The sequence below is a fragment of the Schistosoma mansoni genome (assembly GCF_000237925.1).
Source record: "Schistosoma mansoni, WGS project CABG00000000 data, chromosome 1 unplaced supercontig 0094, strain Puerto Rico, whole genome shotgun sequence".
NCBI lineage: Eukaryota > Metazoa > Platyhelminthes > Trematoda > Strigeidida > Schistosomatidae > Schistosoma > Schistosoma mansoni.
Genome location: NW_017385991.1, coordinates 892,580 through 917,087, shown reverse-complemented (window position 1 = coordinate 917,087; position 24,508 = coordinate 892,580). Strand labels below are relative to the sequence as shown.

At 36.2% G+C, this 24,508-nt stretch overlaps 1 protein-coding gene across 3 annotated transcripts; it reads left to right on the top strand.

Annotated features, from left to right (window-relative positions):
• Positions 1–227: 227 nt before the first annotated feature.
• On the top strand, positions 228–24,306 carry Smp_085290.1 (tropomyosin, putative; the record flags this gene model as incomplete). Of its 3 annotated transcripts, none has more annotated exons than XM_018791729.1 (8): positions 228–380; positions 417–550; positions 584–701; positions 734–804; positions 841–916; positions 2,295–2,354; positions 23,108–23,177; positions 23,744–24,306. In XM_018791729.1, the coding sequence occupies 8 exons, from the start codon at positions 267–269 to the stop codon at positions 23,824–23,826; spliced, it is 726 nt and encodes a 241-aa protein (XP_018645145.1). The 3 variants fall into 3 exon arrangements, with proteins under 3 accessions (XP_018645145.1, XP_018645146.1, XP_018645147.1); XM_018791730.1 differs by having other exon boundaries at positions 267–383; positions 23,744–23,826; XM_018791731.1 differs by lacking the exons at positions 23,108–23,177; positions 23,744–24,306 and adding an exon at positions 19,700–19,953 and having other exon boundaries at positions 267–380.
• Positions 24,307–24,508: the final 202 nt, after the last annotated feature.

The window sequence follows — 24,508 nt, the reverse complement described above, 5'->3', positions numbered from 1 at the left end:
TGTGCAACTGCCAAATTGACTAGAATTAGTGCAATTGAGAGGCCAAACTACCGTCCATTAAAGATTACTAAATACCTGTAACCGTGCCGAAACAGCAAGAAACTGGTGCGAACAAATGGAGCGGTTTATAAAAGGTTGTCGCAAGTATACTGGAGATATTGGATAGTAAATAAACGAAATATGAAAGTAGATCAGTATATGTGTTTGTATGCTTTAGATTCTGAATTACTCCAACTGAAGCGGTTTTTCGAAAATTATGGTTAGCGATGGATGTTCTGAGGAAGCGACTGAATGAATTTAGAGAAGAGGAAGACGATTTAAGAGGTAAAGTCTCAGACATTGAAAGTCAAATTAAGTGTGTGGTCGATGAAACTCACAAGGTAGTTCGTTCTTTTTGTCCATAATTTGTTCTTTAGGTTAATTCAGAACAGTATGAACTTGCTGCTAAAGAAATGTTACTTAAGCAGAAGTGTCAAATGCAAAACGACAGATTAAAAGATGCGCTTAACAGGCTTTCCGACCATCAAGATAGTCATGACCATCATTCTAGGTAAACTCAGTGCTGCGTTTCTGAAGATTTTAGAAAATTGGAAAACTTGAACCACAAGAATTATAGCCAGGACTCGAAAATAGATGAATTAGAAGCAGAGCTGATGCGATTGCGGAACGAGTGCTTAGAAGTTCAGGCTCGTGTTGATGAAGTCGGTCCACTTCTCTCTTGTTGCATTTGTAGACTGTAATTCATCTGAAACATGTAGAATTTGCCAAAGAAAATGCTGAAAAACGAGCCAATGCAACCGAGTCGTATGATTATAATTTGGTTACATTGTATTCTTAAAGGAAAGTTCAAGACCTCGAATCGCAACATACATCCACATTAGAGGCTTTGAGACGTGCTGAGCTAAGTGATATACAGGTAAGTAATGTTGCACAAACGTATGTTAGCTAGTTTTACAAAAAACCTTGACTTGAGCACTGCCAGTTACTGATGTTTTGTTGCCAGCCGTTTGTCTTTACAGTTGGTTTGGTCTTTAAGTTGTTCACCAGGATTGAGTTTGTTAGGGTATAAATTAGCGTATAATGACTCAGGGTCTTAGGATTCTTGATATGAATGTCTGCAAAAACACATGTTATGTCTCAGTTTGTTGAATAAAGGCCTTTTATTGCCTGGATGCCTTAAACAGTTTGTATCTGACGAAAAGGAATAAAAAGTTGAGCAAACGAATCATCGAAAGATCTGAGATTTATTAGTATTTAATGTTTTAAAGGATTAGTCCCCGCGATTTTAATGGATGCCGACCCATGTTTTTTAGGTGCTTAGTTTGTAAACTAGTTTTTACAAGTTAAGTAGTTTGTTCAAACCACGTGTATCGGACAAGGTAACCATGTAGATTATAATGCGTTTTTATGGAGTTAGTAGTATAAAGAACTCTTTTTATTCAAATGAAGCTCCGCACTCATAAAGTTCTCGGCTTTTGGAAGCATCCTATCTTCCATTTTTTAAATGTTTCCAGAGGCACTAAACGTGCCTTAGTAAAATTCGTCTAAGGGTTATTCACTAACCTATTTAGTGCAACATTTTTAATTCGTGGAATTTACGAGATGATTTCAAACATCCTGGCATCTTAAACTATGGTCGAGTAATAGTACCATTATGGAGTAATGATTGTGTAGGGCTGAAAACCATGAATAATTTGAGTGCTTAGTACGGTTGTCGAGGGACTTTAATTTCGTGAGTCATTGTTCTTCGCTAAAACGGTGAACTCTTAGTATTTTTATTATTGGCTTTATTTTGTATATTTACTTTTAAACGAAATGTTGACTTAATAGCTTCATGAACTAGACTGACTCCATCTATGGAAGCATTAAATGCTGTATTCAGAAACTTAAACTCAGTGATTGGTATCCATATTCATAAATTTTAATTTGCTCCTACTAACAATCTTAGATAAATATACTTCTGTACTACTAAGCAAAAATTGTTGATGTATATGTTTTTTCATGCATCACACATGCGATGATTGCAATCAAAATGGTTGCCTGCCCTGGTACTTATCTGATGATGGCGAGTTATCTTAACCGTATAAATGCTTTCGGCTGATTTTTAAATTATTTTGCGCATGTACGTATAAATTATTAAAGTGGTGAAAATTCGTTTAGGCGTGTAATCGCTCAAAACTTTATGGTCTAACAGCTATTTGATTTTCATTTGGTATCAATAAGACTTAGTTATCTGATAATTAGTCTCGAAATTCACATTATCCCAATCTTTTTTGTTTTTTTTTTATTCATAGTATCTATCTACAGATGATTTGGAAATGAAGGAAAAAGACTTACGGGAACAGTTGCAGAGGGTAAGATACTCGGTATTCCTTACTAATGTTGGGTGTGTTTTGCCTATACAATTTCTTCATTAAAGCACTTCATAAATGTTGCGGTAAAGCATACTCTTCATACAGTTGTGCTAACTGACTTACAATACAAAGATGGTTCCTACAATAATTTTTTGTCAACTACTTAATGAGTCGAAACATTTTGTGGATATAAATATGTTTTTAAAAGTTTTATCTAATAAAAAATAACAGTTGGAAGTCACCTTAGTATGATACGAAACTACCCAACTGAATAGTGTATATATGAATTCAATACAATAGCCCTTTAGTGGCTTAATAATTTATAAAAATGGTATGCGGTTCTAAAACCCAGTACATTTTTATATCACTCTAACTACATGTGAACAGATACATGAAAAAAACTCAAATAAAGCCGTTGTAACACGCTAATGATACATCACTATTGCTATATAGTCATAGGTATTCAGAAATCTATGTCTATTACATTGGATAAATAGACAAATCTTATTTCTTGCACGGAAATGTATTATCTTCTGTTCCCCAACATCATTTCGTTTTTTTATATGTGTTTATGCAAAGTAGATCGAAGTTCAAATCAAAACCAACATCACCAAAACAAACAGTAAATTTTGAGATGGCTTTTCATTATTGGAGATGACGTTTGCTTTCCACCATAAAAGATATGTTGCACCACTAGATATTGAATCTGGTTATATTTTAAGTCACTCATAATCAACAACCATCTTAAAAATGCTAAATATTTGCATTCCTAAAAGTGCATGTAGTATTTATCTTACATTAGATCTTTTAAGTTTAATTTTTGTTTTATAGGGTATTCGTAATTCAAAAGATCGTTTGCCCATTTGGCTTTCTAATTCTACTGTATATATATATATAATTATTATTATTATTATTTTTTAAACACATAAATATTGGTACAAGGAAGCACCAGATAAATATGCGCCCCACAAATCTCATTTGATTTGTGTGAGGGCTGTGATACTGCCCAGGTGCCCAAACTGAAACAGGTGGTTTTCTTAGGGGACCATACTCGGAGCCTTTGACCTAAAGGCCTAGTCCACAAGGCAGTGGAGCATCGTAAGGAAATGCAGTCCCATGGTAGCCGGTGACCAACAGTTGGTTCATACGCCATTCGTTCCTTCAGGATACTGGAGCGCATAAGCACCATAGGTTAGGAATCAGGATTTCCCAACTCCCCTAGGTGAACTTTCCGTGTCCACCAATCCGGTTAAAGCGCCGGACATTTGGTTTTCGTCCTCTCAATTTTGTAAACAACAGTAATTCCACGAGAAGGCAGTGAGTAGGACTTCCCTGGTAGAGGCTATATTCGCGTGGCCATGTGAGAGCATTTGGAGAGGGAGAGTGGACTCTTCCCACTCTCGGCCGTACCAGGGCATTTGGGGGCATATATATATATATACATATATATATATATATATATATATATATATATAACATTTTCGGTGTATTAGTGTCATTTATTTGTATACAAGAAATAATACTTTTTAATCATAAATTAGTAGTAGCAATCTCACGAAATTCGGCGTGACAAATATGTGTTTTTGATTAAAACTGTTATTTATACCTCTCATGTTTTGTTTGTTAAACCATCGATAACTTTTAATAAATATTCATAGTTATCAAGGCAGTTCAGTGAATGAGCTCATCAATGAAACTTCTATTTTATTAGGTGTTAGATTCGCGACTATTGCAGGTTAAGATTTTTGTCAATTAATTAAATTAATTCAAATAAATATTATCTTTGTCCCCGAAAATCCTTTTTCGTGTAGCCGAATCCCGAATTGAGGTCGCAAAAGATCTTGTATATGAACTTTAAATAAAGCTCTTAATTTCATTAAAATTTTTAACTTAAATATGCTAGGTTTATTGCGTTTTTTTATTCATCAATTTGTGAAAAGTTATCATTACTCCTTCAGTGGAGTGTTCACATTCCAACTCCCCTATGTGGACCCTCCATACCCGCCAACCCAGTTATAGCTCCGAGAATTTACTCTTGTCCTGTGAATTTCGTAAGCAACACTTCCTCTATGAGAAGGCAGTGAGTAGGACTTTCCTGACAGAGGCTATATACGTGTGGCCATGTGAGAGCATTTCGAAGAGAGTGTACTCTCCCCACTCTCGCCCGTACCAGGGTAGTTGGTATAATTTGATATAATTATTTACTTAAAAATGCATTATTTTATAACTTCTGCATTTTAAATTGGGGAATGTCACGACGAAGTTCAACTTTAGATAGTTGTATGTGTGTAAGCGTATTTATATGCGAACATGCGTGGGGTGTTTTTATTTACAGCTGTCATGTAAAAAGTGATGTTTTCTTGCGCACAGATTTTCACCCTCGGCACTTGTACAAAATGGGGTGCTACATCTCAAAAGAGCTACGGTTATTTTTACTTTCTACTCGTTTATTACTGTTTATTTAGGAGAGCTCGAGTGTTTTACATGTGTGTATATTAATAATAATAATGATAAGAAAGTATTTTTCGACTCAGATTATCAATTATACTGATTACTTTTTGATAGTTTGTCTGTTATCAACCGTACTAACGTACCGTAAAAAAGAAAAGGACGCTTTAACACTGATTTTAAGATTGTAGTTTATTTATTTATTTAAACACATAAATATTGATACAAAGGGCCACCAGATACATATGCGCCACACAAATCTCATTTGATTTGTGTGGGGGCTGTAATACTGCCCGAGTACCCAAACCGAAGCAGGTGGTTTTCTTAGGGGACCATACTCGGAGCCTTTGACCTAAAGATCTGATCCACAAGGCAGTGGAGCATCGTACAGGAGATGCAGTCCCATGGTAGCTGGTGACCAACAATATGTTCATACGCCATTTGTTCCTTCAGGATACTGGAGCGCATGGGCACCATAGGTTGGGAATCAGGGTTTTCCAACTCCCCTAGGTGGACCAGTTAAAGCATTGGACATTCGCTTTTCGTTCTCTCAATTTCGTAAGCAACACCCCCGCCACGAGAAGGCAGTGAGTAGGACTTTTCTGGCAGAGACTATATACGCGTGACCATGTGAGAGCATTTGGAGAGAGCGTACTCTCCCCATGGTCGGCCGAACCAGGGCATTTGGGGGCTATTTTCGAATAACGGATTTTGAATTTCGGTCTTTAACTATGATTCTCAGCTTACCCGGATAAAGCGTATACGTTGTGCCGTCATATTCATTGTTAATCAGAGACGAATTATTGTGAATATTTCAGTTCTATAGGCGTCAAGTTGCACCCACAATAACTCAGTTGATGGTTAATGTCTCTCACTACACTGGATGTTTTTTTAAGGAGTGTAATCACACTTCGCAAGTATGAAACTTATCTACTGTCTCCAAATATAAGTTAGAGGTTCAAATTCTACAGCACCTATTCTGGCTTTGGAAGTCGAGTAGTGTCAGAAGCTCTCACAATAACTTACAAATGTTTAACTTTCAAATGAGCACTGTTAGCGGGATATAGATTGTATTGAAGTATGTTCCGTGCAGGATTGTGCTTGAACACATTGATTGGCTATTTCTTAACCAACCAGTGCTAGCGGATGCTTGGAGAAGACTGTAGAATCTTCTTATGTAAAAATTATAAATATACTAATGTTCTTATTGTGATTCTTACTTCCATCCACTCTAATTATTTGGAATATAATTACGTTCCTGTTCAACCGTGTTCAAGATTACTAAGCAATAATAGCTGGGTCGTAATAAGAGAAATTATAACAAGCACTTTTTGGGAGCCATGAATTAAATCAGGTCAAACTGCTACACACTAACACTCACTCCTTAATACACAAACACTTTAATAATCAACCTATTATTGTCATTTATTCTTATGGATGACAGAAACTTATCCAGTGCAAAAATAACTATTATTCTTGTTTGAAATGGGTACTGTTTTTCTAGGCTATAATGTTTACATAAATGTGTGTATAAATGTTGTTAAATACCAGTATATTTTCTATATATTAATGTATAATGTCATTGGGTACATGTTCTTTCCATGACACCAATATCTCTGGGTCACGATACTCCTATATTTCAAAATGACATCAATACTGAACTGATCAAAGAGTTTGAAATGTTATATCTTGTTCAGTTTTTTGTTTTAAAATCAAATAACTTAATAGCTATGTTCCGACAACATTAAATGGCTCAATTTTCAGTATATGTCAACATGTAATATATATATATATATATATATATATATATATATATATATATATACGTAGGACCAGGCACATATATGCATCATCAGTCTAAATTATCTCATTAGTCTTCAGCGTACTTATCTGTTGGGTTTGAGTAATTTAACCCTAAAAGTGTCACCTCACCACACCCTACGGGTTTCCGTCCTCGGCGGTAAAGCCTTTTGAAACCTAGAGGTACCACACCAAGTAATTATCATGGAGTAGTCTTGTGTGACCAGCCTTGAGCGATTGTTTCTTGGGTCACACTCCCAGATCTTCATGATCACCTCCAACCCAGTCTCGTGCTCGAGTCCCTCAGGAAGAAATATCCTTCCTCTGTATGGACAGCTTAAAAGTTACAACCACTCTCATAATTCTAACAAAAGAGATCATCTTGTCAATGATGAGATCCCTTCGTCACTTCTTAATATTACTTTTATCCCCACTGTCAATACTTCTCTTATGATTCTATGTTTATCTCCAAGTGCCACCTATGCAACTATTCGAGTTTATGAAAAGTTATTTCTGGTCTCTTGAAACCTCACTCTCAACTTTATATTAAGGCTGTCAATGTTCGGACCTTATATCAAGTAGGACAATAGGCTTCCTTAGCTAGGACTCTAAGATCTATCAATTAAGGGACGAGTATACTGCGCATCAGTTCGTTCTGTTCTACTTTACGGCTGTGAAACATGGCCATTAAGAGTAGAAGATACTCGTAGGTTACTAGTATTTGACCACAGATGCCTTAGAAATATTGCTCGCATCTGCTGGGATAACCGGGTAAGTAATAGTGAGGTTAGACGCAGGGTATTAGGGAACGATGGTAAATCAGTTGATGAGGTGATGAATCTTCATCGACTGAGATGGTTGGGCCATGTGTTACGTATGCCTGAACACTGATTACCACGACGCGCTATGATGACTAGTATTGGGGACGGTTGGAAGAGAGTTAGGGGCGGCCAAACCAAAACATGGCATCAGTGCTTGAAGTCACTAACTTCTAGTCTGAGCCATGTTGGCAGATGCAGACTACCTGGTTGGGGTCCGCGTGACTATCGTAACCAATGGTTGGAGACTCTGTGTGACATGGCTCAGAATCGATCACAATGGCGTAGGTGTATACACTCTTTATCTTCCCTTAAACCTTGAGACTAAAATTGCTTCATATCTCTCTTCCTTCCTATACTATATCCTTATATACAACCTATAATTTATATACTACTACCAACACTAAATTAACTACTATTAATCCGGTGTTGATCTTGTTGTGCTAACGAGGTATGGCAACTTGGACCGATGCATATATGTGCCTGGTCCTACGTTGTAGCTGACTGACTGACTGGAAGATCTCACACTATCGTTGTATATTTTGTCTCCAAAACACACAAACAGGATCGAAGTGTGGTCATTCACTTGAGTCCACCTAGTCAATGCAGTAAGCATTTACGATTTACCCTCCATGTATCCGGAAAGCTGACGGCCACCTCCCATCGCCTCTCTGGTATATATGTAGCCCTGAGTTCAAAAGCGAAACAGACTCTCCTTGACCGGATTTTTATAGGCAGTCATTTGTGTTCTATCCGACTCGAAAATATAGTAAAAAGTCAAAAAAATAAGGATACGCGCAGTTGCCTCTTCGTTGTCTTTTCGTATACCCCTTATGACTGCAGTTCAGATGAAGAGAGAGACGAATTTTATAGAAAGCTTTCTGCTCTTCGAATGCCAAACGCTCATATGTAGTTTGAGTGGGAAGTGATTTCGATATCCAAGTAGGTAGCCTTAGCCTAACTGTAGGGGTCTTAAGTGGATCTCACGGTGTCACTGCTCAGTTAACAGATAATAGTTACAGGTTGCTGCAAGTGTCATCGGACAACCATTTATTCTTAGCAAATATAAACTTTAAGCACAAGAAGAGACAGTGACCGCCTAAATCGACTTGACGTTGGGTTGGAGTAGACCATACTGCCATCAACCAGTGTTTGTAAAGCTCTTTAGGAAACTTCAGCTCATGTTCGTGTGCATGTTACTAGACGCATGAAATTCACAGCAAGGAGTCTCCTTAGAGGTCAATTTAACGATAAAAACGTCAAGAATATACTTCAGGAACTAGAGAAGCAGTTTGTCCATCTCAGGAAAACCACGCTAGTTTCAGACCTGGACGTGGATGTTTGGACCAAATGTACTCCCTTCATCAGGATCTGGAGCACAGACACACCTACTGACGCTTAACCATAGTTGCATTTCTTAACCGTAGGACACCGTTCGGTTCCATAGATGGACAGGTTTTATGATAATGTCTGTCGTTGAAAGGCGTACCAAAGAAATACATCAACATTGAACAGGCTCTCTACTCGAACATTACTGGTTGAGCCAGGGATTTTAGCGAATCGGAGTTGATGACTTCAAGTAGTGTTCTTCATAGTTGTTCATTCTCTCTATTTCTATTTAACTTATTGGTAGACGTTCTTCTTGAGATAATAATATCATCATCTGAATTATAATAAATTGGTCTACCAGAAGATTCACTTGTTGGCTCGGAATACTTAGATGGCATAGTCCTATTTGGTGAATGAATACCTTGACAAAACACAGGGTCTTTTAACCTCTCTAATCAACAATGTGAGCATGTTTGTGATGCGTATCCCTTCATCCTAACAAAAATGTTGCTTAAGGACTGGTTTCTACCAACCTCTAGGTTAACGATAGCGAGTGAAATAGTCGACTGTATCGACCACTCCACTTGGAAGTATCACCAACACTAGTGGGTTGGTGTTTGACGGGATCTCGATACGGATTGAGAAAGCCCGGTGGGGGCTTGCCAAATTGCATCTGTGACGTAGAAGTATTATCAGTTTATGAGACATTGAATCTTCATCTACTGGGATAGTTTGGGCACATGTTATGTTTGTCTAACCATCGCCTACTTGGACAGGTAATGAATGCTGGAGTATGGGTATGTTGGAAGAAAGCTAGAAGTGGTCAGTCCAAAACGTGGTTTCAGTCTATGATGCCATCAGCTGTTGGTCTGAGTCATGTAGGCAGATGCAAACTGCTTGTTTGTTGTCCTCATAATTATCGTCACCGAAGGTAGGAGACTTTTGATTAAATGTCTCACGATTGTTTGCAGCAATTTCATAGGCGTATTCAATTCTTAAGTTCCTAAATAACATGACTTGTATTCATATATATATATATATATATATATATATATGCCAGGTGGCACATCGGCGATGACTGTGGTAACAGTTAGTGCTAGCCAGAAACAGGTTGTGGTCTGCGCACAGTTTCAGTAGACGGTCCCCGTTTTCTACCTGCGACCATCAAGTCCCCATCTGCCACCTAAATGACTCTCTTCTGTGCCTAGATCCGTAATCTGAGCACAAGTCTCTGCCTAGTACCACAATATTTGTCGAACACACTTTCTGTAGAAGAACGGTTGAGTGGTGGTAAAACTCATCCTTGATCGTATCCTGGCTGCAGTCTGTCGAAGCATAAGCGGGAAGATATCGTTTCTCACCTCAATTTCTTCTCACTTTGGCGGGACTTACTAATCTAACAGCACATAACCGATGAGGATCCAACCAACGCCAACAAAACCAGACTAAGATGCCACAGGGTCCACGGATAAATGCACTTGGAACAAGCTTTTCGAAGCAACAGATGGAGAATGAATTTGTAGTACTTCACTAGAGTCTTGAATACGGGTGTTTAATAGACAACAGACGTTGATATTAAGACTTTCTAAAGATACAGCCAACCCTATCTGTTGTCCGGTCTGCATTAGTGTGCGAACGTTGAAGGAAGTCAGTTTGAATGGTATACGTGGTTTCAGAAAAACTGTTTCAGTATTCATATTCGGTGGCAGCATTCAACTTTCGACCACTCAGTTACTCGAGATCGTTTAGATAAAACAGTGTTTCCATCATAGGCGAGCTGTTGTATAAGTTGAAACTAAGAATACACAAAGTGGGAGTAAAAGAGAGTGGATAAGTGACGTAGTATATAAAAGAAATAAAAATGAATGTTATCAAATGGATGTGAGTTGTCTGAATTTTAATTGGAACAAGAACAGTATCTTCAGTAATTATTGTCATTTCATTTTGTTTGTGTGTGGGCTGTGATACTACCTGGGTGCCCAAACCGAAACAGGTGGTTTTCTTGGGAAACCACACCCGGAGCCTTCGATGGTAGCTATATACGCATGATCATGTGAGAGCATTTGGATAGGGAGAGCTTACTCCACCCTCGGCCGTACCAATGCTTTTGGAGGCCTTATATTGGTTATTCAAATCTCCCCATTGACGTGTAGGACTGCAGTAATCATTCTCTTACTGTCCCATCTGCATCCTGTGTGAACTGCCTCGATATTGTCTCAAGTCACATCTCTGCTCATAAACCTTATGAATTATTTGCATTCTACTAATCCATATTTTCTCGACTTCTATGCCTAATCTTTGGAATTAGCCTTGACAATTTCATTTAGCTGTGCTATCTGGTTGTGGCAACTTAAATCAATGTACGCATATTCCAGGTTTTACGTTGAGTATGACTGATCGGTTGACTGGTATGTAGTATCTCTTGTACACTTATCCATCAAATGAATAGTTAACTTTTATTACTTCTTTGAGTAGCCGTAATCGGTAGAGTTTAACCATTTCCTGCGTTGAGAAAAGCAGTACTAATGTCAATGGATAACGGTCGCGCAATAATGTGAATTAATTGAAGTTATGAGTATAAACGATTAGTCCTCGAAGTGTTGAGTTCAATCCCCAATCGGGTTATATTATCTCACTATGTAGGGGTCCCGTATTAAGATAAAACAACTGTTCGATTTCTCCTTATTTTATTCATTGTCAGTTCGTAAATTGAAGATTCTGTGTAAATATAAATAATTTCTTTAACATTTCAATTGAAAAATCCTGTTGTTATTCAATGTTAATTTTCCAATTACACTTTGGTCGGATTAACCCTTTTGGTGATTACACATGATCATGATAATAAAATATGATAAGATTTTGTCCTACTCATTCAAGAATAATTCTTTGTATGTTGTTTGTGCATCAGTCATATAGGTGGGTGTATGAAGGTGTAAATTGGTTATTCAATATAAATACCCATATTCTCATAACACAGAATGACAGTCTACGTGTGATTTGAATTTAGATCACGTTTATTTATTCCAAATGTTATTGTTATTATGATAATGATGATGATGATTATGAAATGCACGACTCAAAAATAAAAATTACAATTGTTTGTTTTCCATTTACAGTTTTGTAAAAATACATTTTTATCTCTAATGGATATAAATCTATTTTAAGTTTAAATAAAAATGCACAGAGGGAACGTGATTTGTTAATCATGATTTTACTTTATCAACGTCAATCCTCAAAAATATATTGGACTGGTTCACAACTCATTCGAATTATTATTATTAGCTTTATTCAATATTATATTTTTGGTACAATATAGAATTCTTAGCACAAAGTACTTCAACAAGTTTCCGTTTCTTACTTCTTCGTCCTTCCTGACGATAAATATTGGATGATCTCCAGTTAGAACTTAGCAGCCAAGTCAATCGACATATGGATAATGTACATTCTTCTCGCTGCATATTGCCAGCAACCACGATATCTCTGATTACGCCTTCTGTAGCCTTTACAGCGAAAGATCTTACACTTTTCAGAAACGCATCTGAATAGGTTGTGCGATTAATAGGCATAATGATGTATTAAAACAAACGAAATTAGATAACTTGTTGAAATATCTAGATGACAGGAACAGGTAGCCCAGATGTTTAAACAGGCCGTGCACTTAATTATAAGATTTTATCAAAAGACTTTTTATTTAAATCAGAGATTCAGTAATTTTGAGGTTAGACATAAGGTTTTACGTAGGCAGTAAATTTTTACTAATTTAAGTTGTTCTGATATATGTTATTCATCTTCATCGGTAACCTAACCAGTCGTGCTATACGAATCAAGATAACCAAATAATTACATAAACTAATAGTGTATTTTTGTTTGATCCGATGCATCATTCAAAAAATAAAACATTTCTTTAACTTAGATATAGCACTGGTTATATCTTCCCCAAATGTATGCCACTTGTACAATCTATTCACTGAGAAAAATCGAACTTTGTTGCATGTAAACGTTAATTTCACTTATTAAAATTATCTAACGTTTTCTGGTTAATATAATCAGGTAAACCCCTAATGTACAAAGTGTTTTTACAAAATGTGTTTTGCTGGGTTTTTTTTCTTAACACACGAGTATTTTTGAACGGCAGTGCCATTTAGCTAGTCCACACCAATCGGGTATTGAACAGTTCTTTATGTATTCAAATAAATATACAAGTTTATATGTTAGTGTATGGTGCTCAAGTACTATACAAATGTTAATGACATATTTGTTAATTGGCTACATAATTCCCAGTTAATAGGTCAAAGTTTTAGCTTGTAACTCATTTGGCTGAATGTAGAGTAGTTTTTATTTATTTATTTAAACACATAAATATTGGTACAAGGAAGCACCAGATAAATATGCGCCCCACAAATCTCATTTGATTTGTGTGAGGGTTGTGATACTACCCAGGTGCCCAAACTGAAACAGGTGGTTTTCTTAGGGGGTCACACCCCGAGCCTTTGACCTGAAGGTCTAATCCACAAGGCAGTGGAGCATCTTAAGGAGATGCAGTTCCATGGTAGCCGGTGACCAACGATTGGTTCATACGCCATTTGTCCCTTCAGGATTATGGAGTCAGCCCATGTACACCATTGGTTTGGAATCAGGGTTTTCCAACTCCCTTTAGGTGGACTCGCCGTGTCCACCAACCCGTTTAATGCGCCGGACATTCGCTTTTCGTCTTCTCAATTTCGTAAGCAACACCCCCGCCACTGTGAGAAGGCAGTGAGTAGGACTTTCCTGGCAGAGGCTATATATTCGCGTGGACATGTGAAAGCATTTGGAGAGGGAGAGCGGACTCTCCCCACTCTCGGCCGTACCAGGGCATTTTGGGGCCCAATAATTATTCTACGACTCTCATAAAGTCTTCAAATATTCGTCCGATTGTAAACGTTAAATAAATCATGAACAGAGACACCCGACATTGTACAGTACGTCTTTTGCCATAGCTCTCATTTCTTGTACATATATATATCGATTATTTAATTTGCATTTCAATTTTATTTGACTAACGTTTATATGTATATCTATATATCTATATATATATATATATATATATATATATATATATATATTGGTTGTAACATTATGTATGAATAAGATTATTACTTTGATGGCTAATAAAATAAAATTTCCCTTATAGAATTCAGATTAATCATTAATATTCACTTCTATTGACTTTTTCACAATATGTCTATAACATTTTGTGTTCTGTTTTGCATTATTATTTTGTCATCCTAGTGTTTCTTTCATGTTTTTGGGTCTTTTTGTTTGCATACCTGTGTACGCTTACCTTGAAACCTAAGTCAAACAATGCACAATGTCCTCCACATAAACCTCCCTCATCTCCATTTGATTTCGCTGATATAGAATAAAAAAATATACAAAATTACAATTGTCTAGGTAACGAATTCAGTTCCGGATTTTATGCATTTAATATTTAGTTAGGTGATTCGTCGAGATATATTCAATTGTAACGTAATTTCTACCACAAACTAAATTGACTCTACGATTGACAAAGTTTTTAGGGGATTTCTTGAATTTCCATTGAGAAATCAGTGACTTGTGGGATTGACCACATCAATGATGACATGGCTACATACTTCCGATATTTGTTGATGATTTCGCCGTACAGCAGGTGAATTAATGTCGAAAAAATTTAAATCACCTAGATTGCGAAGTCGTTCGGCCGCGTACATAAGGATGTAATAACAGCAAACTGTTTTCCTCAAGTAACCAGTATTTTCATCAATAGTCTCCGCCTATAACAAATGACGTTAGAAATAGTTGGGCATGAAAGTAGCACATCAAGTGTTGTTAGTCTCATAAAAATCATATATATACCTGTAAAACACTCAGATACCCATATTTAGCGTTAGATCGATAGCTATTATTATTATTATTATTATTATTATTATCACCTTACTTATTTTTCACCTCACCTTATCATCTTATAACATGCACAGAATAGGGACAAAAGTACTTCACATTTTTCTTTACAAAGGAGTATATCGATAGACCCTATTAGTGAAAATGTATATATGTGAGCTATGTAAAAAGAAAGTGCTTTTAAACTAGATGAAGTATACTCAACTAGTGTAGTTAATTTATTATCAAGTGTGTGTGTGTATTTGTCGTTTACAGTACCAATTAGCAAAATTTCTTATTCTACTCAACATAATTTTTAATTAATATAATGTAATATGTACTACTTTTGAACCTCTCAGGTATTTACAAAATTTTTTTGTGATAATATCTATCTTCACAATGTGATAGATTTACTCTGTCTCGTAAGGATACTGGAGCCCATGTGCACCATTGGTTTGGAATCAGGGTTTTCCAACTCCCCTAGGTGGACTCACCGTGTTCACCAACCCGGTTAAAGCGCCGGACATTCGCTTTTCGTCCTCTCAATTTCGTGAACCATGGGACTGCATCTCCTTACGATGCTCCACTGCCTTGTGGATTTGACCTACATGTCAAAGGCTCCGGGTGTGGCCCCCTAAGAAAACCACCTGCTTCAGTTTGGGCACCTGGGCAGTATCACAGCCCTCACACAAATCGAATGAGATTTTTGTGGGGCGCATATTTATCTGGTGCTTCCTTGTACCAATATTTATGTGTTTAAATAAATAAATAGTCTCGTAAGGAACATATTGGCGTTTAAGAAAAAAAAATCGTATAATAAGCTATCCGAAATTGGATAATCGCATGCAAATTTATGTTTAGTGTTCAAAAATATTGTTAACTCAACCAACTCAAGATGCGCGCAATCGACTTTGAGTCTCATATTTTGTGCTATGATTACGACTATGCAAACTGACATAGATGAAACAGTTTTTAAACCAGTAGGACAATGAATGGAGAAGAGACTGAGTAGCTGAAGGATTCATTTCAATCATTAAGTTTCTTGTTTGGCCTACCCTTCTTCGGTTTACATAGCAGGGTTGTATCACTTTCTCGTTCTACATGATGTCGCTCAAAATCGAGAAGTTGGACATATATATGGTGAATAAGTTATATTGAACTTTAAGCCTAATAATTTCGATTTGAGTAAGTACAACTTCGGACATAAATATCCGTAACAAAAGAACGTGAAACTTTACAAATGCATTATGCCTGGTGAACAAGCTATTATCTATCAGTAGTTTAGTCGTTAACACATTTCACTGCACCCAAATACGCTGGTACTACCAACAGTGGAAAGGGTTCTCCCTCATACGTCTATGCGTTTATGGACACTGTTAACAAAGTACTACCCATTGCCTCCACGCAACCAGGTATGTTGTCTTCAGAAGTAACTGAATGATAAGCTGACATCTATCACATTAAACCAACTTCGTACACATAGCGGAGAGGAGTTGGGAAAAGCTGTTAACAAATCGATAGTGGACATAGGCTCCGAAATCTTGAGACGAATAGTATGTGAATCTACTTTAATCACCATTTACAATGAGACTGAATCGTCAGACATCCTTTTACTGTCTTGTAGATCAGGCCTTTAGATCAAAAGCTTGGTAGATGACCCCCTTAAGAAAACCATCGTTTGTGGTTTAGGGACCGAAAGTGTGTTAACTCACAAATAAATATGACGATTACTACTGAAAAAAATATCCTCGCTGTTTCAAATTTATTCAAATAATATGAAAAGTTGAATAGTTATATTCAGATTTATTTTACACTGCATCACCTATCTACTCCTACTTACTCACAATTGATGCGTACTCCCACTACAAAACTAACCCACTAACACGTCTATGGTGATAAGTGTTCCCTGTATAAATAAACTTAGGTTAATGACTGACCAAATTTGTGAATGCTTTCACCGAATGAGATTCCTAATACAGCTCTCATGAAACCGTTTTCGTCACTCAAAGTGGCCTCGTTCAACGTTCACATACTAATGTAGATAGTATAAAAGATAAGTTTGACTATGTGTTTGGGAAGTCTTGACATCGATGTATTCTGTATCTCAAAGACCTGTATTCAAGACTTCATGGAAGTACTATATATTTGTTCTCGAAGTACAAATTCCCTCACTGGTGTGTAATTATGTGAGTGTGGCGTTTGTTTTGGAGTACCCATATGGACTGTAAGAATGTCCTAGTTTGGGTTGAGCCTATTTTTCATTCAATGGTCACGGAACATATTGTTGTAAATGTATTAATGTAACCAAATATTGAACGGGTTTCGGTTTAAGCCTAGCTATCAGTCTACTGAAATATGTAGGTGAGCATTGATTGCATTTTCATGTCATCAATTCGCGATGAAGAGTAATTTTGATTGTAGGTTTGCGACAAATTTTGCCTAGAAACATTAAGTTTCTGCAATTACTTTAGACATTGTGGTCTACTCCGGCTAACCGTGAGCTTGAGGTTACACGTAGATTTTGGATTCGGGAAGTTGTGAAAAATCTGCGTACGGACTGAGAAATAGTCTGGTCAGAATATGCCAACAAGTCAGAAAAAGCGACTGCATTTGGTCAATGCCAGAAGTTGTTTTAACTCATCCGGGGCATTGGGAGTAAGAAGTCTGGTTTAAGTGAAGCAATCTGTGCAGCTAGTAGAATTCGGTAGAAGATTGACCGACGAGGAGCATGGTGGTTTTCGGTCAGATGGTGGATGTGTCGGTCATAAAGTCCCATTTCCCCAAATATGAGAACACCGTCATACTTATCCCAGGCCAACGACCGTGGCATGTTTTGGTATCAAGGCTACCTTCGATTCATCGAACAAAACCGTGCTCCGAGATCGCCTGTTGAAGGAGGGTGTACCTGAGAACTTGATTAAAATGTCGAGGACTTTGTACAAAAGCACCTCAGAGAGAATGAGTGTGTGCAACCATCTCTCTCCATTGTTGAAATGTTGTAGTGAACTTTGACAGGATAGCACAACAACACACCCAGTATGAGTTCTGGTAGTGGTGTGACAGATTAAATCAATCTATTTATAGGGAAAGCCAGGACGGTTTTTGTGTCATTCTTGGTCACCTTCCGCATTGTCGTGATGTTAGTCTAGCTGTGAAGACTTGGGTTTGCAACCCATCAGTGAGAGCAGTTTTGCTCGATGTTTGTGAAGTAATTCAGTGAAATAATTCAGTTAGTATGATCATTTTGAAACATCAACTTTGGTGACTTGTTCACGTGGTCGCAATGTCTTCCACACTGTACGTTATCTATAAAGTATAGGATTGGGTAAGAGGAGCAGATAGGTGTTCAGTTTTTGTGTGCGTGATATGGTGTCATGGTATGAACGATAGGTGCATAGAACTGACATCTGTCAGTCGATTACGACTGTGTGGTTGGGGTCGTAGAGATGGTGTGACTCAGTGGTTTGAGAAATTACTAGACATATGGCTCGAAACAGAGGTCCATGATGATACTGGTTAGTGTTTTCTTACATTCTTCATAGAAGATGAGTTACTTTAACTGAAAGAAGTCTCCGTTGGTTGTGTTTTTGTCAGCTACCCGCTCCCAAATGTACTGATACGGTCGGAGATGTGGAATGTCTGCTCTCCCTCTCCAAATGCTCCCATATGGTCATGGGTATACAGCCACTGTCTTCTCACAGCGAGGGGTGTTTACGAAATTGAGAGGATGAAAAACAAATGTCCGGCTCTTTAATCAGGTTGGTGGATAAGGAGGATCCATGTGGGCTCCATGATTCTAATGGAACAAAGAGCGTATGAACTAATTATTGATCACTGACTGCCATAGGACTGCATCCATTTACGTTGCTCCACTGTCTTGTGGATTAGACCTTTAGGTCAAACGCTCGAGGTGTGACCTCCTATGAAAACCACCTGCTTCAGTTTGGGCACCCGGGTACTATCATAGTCCTCACATTTATCAATGATAACTGCGACTTGCTTCATTGATATTGTGTGGTGCCCTGTTACGTCCTTGAATCTGTCCACCCACTTTAGTGCCGAGTATAACTTGTCTAATGTAGATTAAGACCTTGACGCGATAGGCTGACTGGCTTAACCTTGAGGCTAGTATACGTGAGTTCAATGTGGGAGTAGAGAGACAAAAATTATTCTATCCCTGATTGGCTAACAAGTACGAGAGAGAGAGAGAAGACAAGGACAACTGGAACACTAATCATTTTATCCCGATCTTGCACTCGAATTGCGAATTCAGATTAGTGTAAAAAGGTACATGAATAAATAGGTGACTAACCTGATCACAGCATACAATAATTAGGAAAATACAATTATGTCCAAAACTGGGGGATTACAATAGAAAATTGAGTACAAAAGGTTACGTCTAAATTACAATAGCTTTGGAACAGAAAATACTATGGCAGTGAATGACACATCAAACGAAAGCTCATGATCTGTAGAATAGAGTAGGGGCAAAAGTAAATGTTACAGTTATACAAGCTTTAAATTAAATGAAATAACATCCTCAAAAATAGTTTCCGTAGTTTGTTAAGGCTTCTTGTTTCGCGGTTCACATCATACCCGATAGTACCAATGTTTGTGTTGAATTAAATTAAACTATATACTACATATCTGTTCACTTCTTTTTCGATTGCACTCTTTCTTCTTATATTTCTTCACAAACTTATAACTGTATTTTGTGTAAGGCATGATTCTATTTGCTTTATATTGTATACAATATAAATTTTGCATTAATTTTTTTTTAATCAATCAATTTAGTGTTTTATATTATAATATGAACATTTACATTTAAGGTTCTCATATCTAACAATCTGAAATAGTTTTTAGTTTTCAATCATTAGCTACAATTCAATTCTATTAAATTTATTAATAGATATATAAGTATGTATATAGGCTGATAAATGTTGTCTTTAATACTTTGTTAATGTACTAATATATATTATAAATCTATTAATTTAATCATGTGATGACTATCTAATAATTTATAATTAATTTTACTTTTTGATTTATATCAAGGTTTATTTAAGATTATAGTTACTATATTATCAATGGAGACCTTTTCTCAAGAAACTATTTCACTGATATATATATATTTCTTTCTTTCTTTGATCGATGTAATGTTGTGTATGGTATGTTTAGGTATTTGCACAATGTTAGTAGTAATATTTTTGTTCAGCACAACTATCAATATAGTGATTGACTATTTGTGTTCCACTGTATTTTTTATTTAATAAGGTATACTTATACTGTATAAATATATTGTTGTCATTAAAGTTTAACTTTTTTTGTGTGTGTGTATCTATCTATTTGTCTCGTTGTTGAGTAGTTACGCCCCTACATTGGTTGGTTGTAGTAGTAGTAGTAGTAGTAATGGTTTTGTGAATAAGTAGTATTTATTATAGTTATCTTGTTAAGATAAGAAGAAAAATGATCAAACATTATCATAATTTTTGGTGATGCAAATAATCTGATCACTGCTTCTCTAATAGTTTTTTTTTCTGTATCAAACAAGAACAAACTGATTAATAAATGTTTATTTTTCTTTTACTCTCTATTGACAGTACAGTTATTGCCAAAATGGAATAAACGCAAAGAATGCATAATAAGATGCTCCTATAGTTTTAAATAGCATAAATATTTATCTATAAATGAGTAAATACACATTCTCTCTTTGTATACATATATACTACTGACAATGTTTTTAGTAGAAAGTGAAAGATGAAAATAAATGTAAGATGGATTATCATCTACCTTACTGTATGTAGTGTAGATAATAACGATGCGCGCTCTTAATAGGATTCATTCACCAAATGGATATAAGTTCGTTTATTCAGTTCCAAAGCATACTGGTTTCGGTGAGTGTTAGTAATCCTACTATCCTTCTTTCCAAGCAAATAGGTAATAATGTTCAATGTTTTAAACCTACTGATTCAGAGCCGAACTCATGAACCACTGGTCCAAATTTTTGTCAAGAATCTAGAAAGTTCGTTCATAAAACACTTTATAAAGCATATATGTGTCTGGCTGCTGCTTTCGATTGTAATCGCCACTATTATGGTTCATAAATTCTTTTTTTTATAACGATATTGTCATTTTGCTTCGTACTCACGATATATCACTCAGTCAAACTCTGAGAGTGTAGACCATTAAATCTCTGCTCTGTTATCTAGCAGTAATAGTTTTTTTTTGGGGTATGTTATGTTCTTTGAGCTGGTTCGTTTAATCGCGAACCGTTCACTTTATTTCTGAGCAAAGTCAGGGTTTACTTCCCGTAAAGTCGACGTTTTAATCAATCCACAATTATCCACCCTGATAATTTTGTCGGCAATCTGTTGTTTTCAATGGTTTTATCATCTGTTTGCCTTTGTATTTCTGTTAACCCTTGATTCTCTGATGTTTTACGTATAAGCAGGTGAATAGTCTCCATATCCCTGTGTTTACTGACCCCACATTGACCTGATGTGATGCTTCCGAAAATCTTCCTGATCCAGGATTTCAACATTTTTCTAGTTGAATTTGCGTCTGTTATTGACATCTTGATAACAACTCGTGTCGTTTCACTATCAATTTGTGTTCGTGTATGCGTAGACGAAGAAGGCTTCCATTCTGTCCAACAATATTTTTAATTTAAAATGCAATAAATCACTTCTGTTGGTTTGTGAATGACTTTAATTCTGTAGGTTTTCAGAATCCTCGTATTTCTCACATATGGTGGAACGATTTATTTTACGGTTTTTAGGAATGATTTTGTGCTGGTGTATCGATCTTTAGATACTTCTCTGATGAGTTTTTGTTCTTGTCATGAAACCTAAAAGTTCTAAATTCCGACCATCTCTAGAACTTCGGATGTGAACTCCGGAGGAACCACTTAAACTAGGACAAATGGATAGTATTGATGTCTAATTTCAATTTACATACCGGCCACATTCAATTCATAGTTAGTTAGTTATTCGAACGATGATAATACATGTGTAACCAAAGCACTGGATGGTCTGTTTGTCAAAGAAGTGGAATAACGCCCACACACTCAGACCGAACGAGGTGATTCTCTTCAGGGTCAACTCCCCTAACCTAAAGGTCTAGTTCACAAAGCAGTGGAAGGGTATCTGGCGATTCGATCTGATTGTAGAGGGTGACTAAAATGGGTTCATATACTATTCGCTTCCTTAGGATTCTGCAACCCATGTACTCTATTAGTTCGGGATTTTAGTTTTCCAACTCCTCTAGATGGATCTTCCGTATCCATCAACCCAGTTCATATGACGGACATAAATATGACAAATAATTTTGAAGAAATTGATACACCTGTTCTGCTTCATTACAATCTCAATAGATAAATATTACCCGTTTAGTTCAAGTGTTTTCATTTGATCTTATGCCACATTTCTGTTCCTTCCAGTCCCATCCCTGTGTTTAGGTTTATTTTCCAACACACACAGCAGCTCATCTATGCGGAATTTGTTTTCTGTTTTAATAAATGACTGACCGAATTTGTGAATGCTTTCACCGAATGAGATTCCTAATACAGCTCTCATGAAACCGTTTTCGTCACTCAAAGTGGCCTCGTTTAACGTTCACATACTAATGCAGATAGTATAAAAGATAAGTTTGACTATGTGTTTGGGAAGTCTTGACATCGATGTATTCTGTATCTCAAAGACCTGTATTCAAGACTTCATGGAAGTACTACATATTTGTTTTCGATCTGTCGCTTCGAAGTACATATTCTCCCACTGGTGTGTAATTATGTGAGTGTGGCGTTTGTTTTGGAGTACCCATATGTAGTGTAACAATGTCCTAGATTGGGTTGAGCCTTTTTTTCATTCAATGGTCACGAAACATGTTGTTATAAATGTACTGATGTAACCAATTATCAGTTTTTTCAACCTTGACACCAGGATAAGTTCACTATCCCCCAAATAAGCGGTGTGATTTCGAGCCTGGTAACTCATACACTTAATGCATTTCTGTGAATTCGGGACATATTTTGTGTGATCTTGTGATACTTGTAATCATCTGCCAAAACCTGTTTGTATATTCAAGTTGTTGAAAGATGATTTTTAAAATTACTTAGCTACTATACCACTGGATATTCATTTGTTCAGACCTTGCATATCAATGATTCTTAGTTAGACAGATCTTCAGTCTGATTAAACTCTATCTAGTGACCTAATCACGCAGTTACCAAAATACCTGACGAATAACAATGTCAGTGCATCACTGCTTTGATTAATTACACCTGTTTGACGCATGTAGTGGTTACTACAATAATTTAGTGTTTTAAGTTGATTTTTTTCACGACAATGACTGGTTCTCACTCCTGAAATACAGTAGTGATGGTAGGAGTATTGATAATTTTTATTTCCATGTGATGGATTGTATAAAACACTTTTCTATTGTTGTGTGTATTTTTTAAAATTTTAGGCGATCGATACATATGAAAATTCCGAAAGAAACATTGCTACACTCGATCGACAAATTAAATCACGTAAAGGTAAATTTTTCAAACATGGTCCAATTATTTCATCCGTTCAATTTACTACATGCTTTTTTGTGTATTATTATAAGTTTATGACGGACGGGCTGACTCTTCAAGATCGGTCAATGAGCATCAGCGAACAAGATGACCAGGGTTTTCAATTTGACTGTTGTTAATGTGTGTTGAAATGTTCTGCGATGAGGTTTAAGCACAAATGTGCATCAGTTGACACTGTGAGATATGAGTCAAATTATTAATGGTGTCTCTAATAAGATGAATATCGAAAATAAAATTTGCTGATGGACAAGAGAATAAAGGATCGTAATGTTTGTTTTTAGAGATTAGTTTTATTTCAAATCGCCTAAAGTTGTGCAACCCTCCAGTACGATCACCTGTTAATTATCAATCAGGAAGTTTGCACCTCTCAATAAGGTTTATTAAAAAGTGCCATTCACTTCACGGAATGATGTCATGTCAGGTTTTACCCAGACTTTAAGTTCCTCCAACTTTGAACGTTTGTCATTCATTTGAGACACATAAAATAATCTTTTCCTTCTTTTTTTTCTTGTTTTTTCACAAAGCTGAATTATTGAAACAACGAACTGAAAATGAAAAACTAAAAAAAGAAATGGAATTATTTTTCAAAGAGATGCATGATATGTGATGATGATAATAAGAACACCAATCTCTCTATTCATTTATGTTAAGATTATTATTAGTTTATATTGATTATTGTGTAGTTCCTCTAATACTGACATTCCATGTGTTAGCTTAATTGGAAGAAAAGCAAAACAAAGCTGATTGTCTATGTCTAAAACCATAGCATTGATCTATTTTTGAGATCTGTTTCCTTTTATTAATTTATAAATATTTTAACAAATTAATAACACAAATGTCTGTCAGTAAGTTTACTGAATGCTCAATTCTTTTCTTTCACTTTCACAAAGCAAAATGTATTTTCTGTGAGAATAACAACAGTAACCATAGTCATTCCTTTGTTGTTGTTCCTTTTTTCATTTTCACTCCTCACTGATATTCTTGTAGTTATAAATTATTTTGTAAAACATTCTTTCCAAATTATTATCATATTGACTAGTAAGATTATTTATTTTTCTTTCAAATAAACAAACATTTCGTTATAAGATTCAACTACTTGATTTCATTTCTATTTCTTTATTTAATTGATCGTGTTTGTTAGATGTAAAATGAAAATTTTGCACTGACAACGTGGAATTGTAAATGCTAAATTCATATATATCTACCAACTAGAAAAGTAGGCATAATAACGAAGATGGATTTGGTTAGGACTAGTGTGTTGGATGTGCTTTTCGCTCTATTGGAAGCGC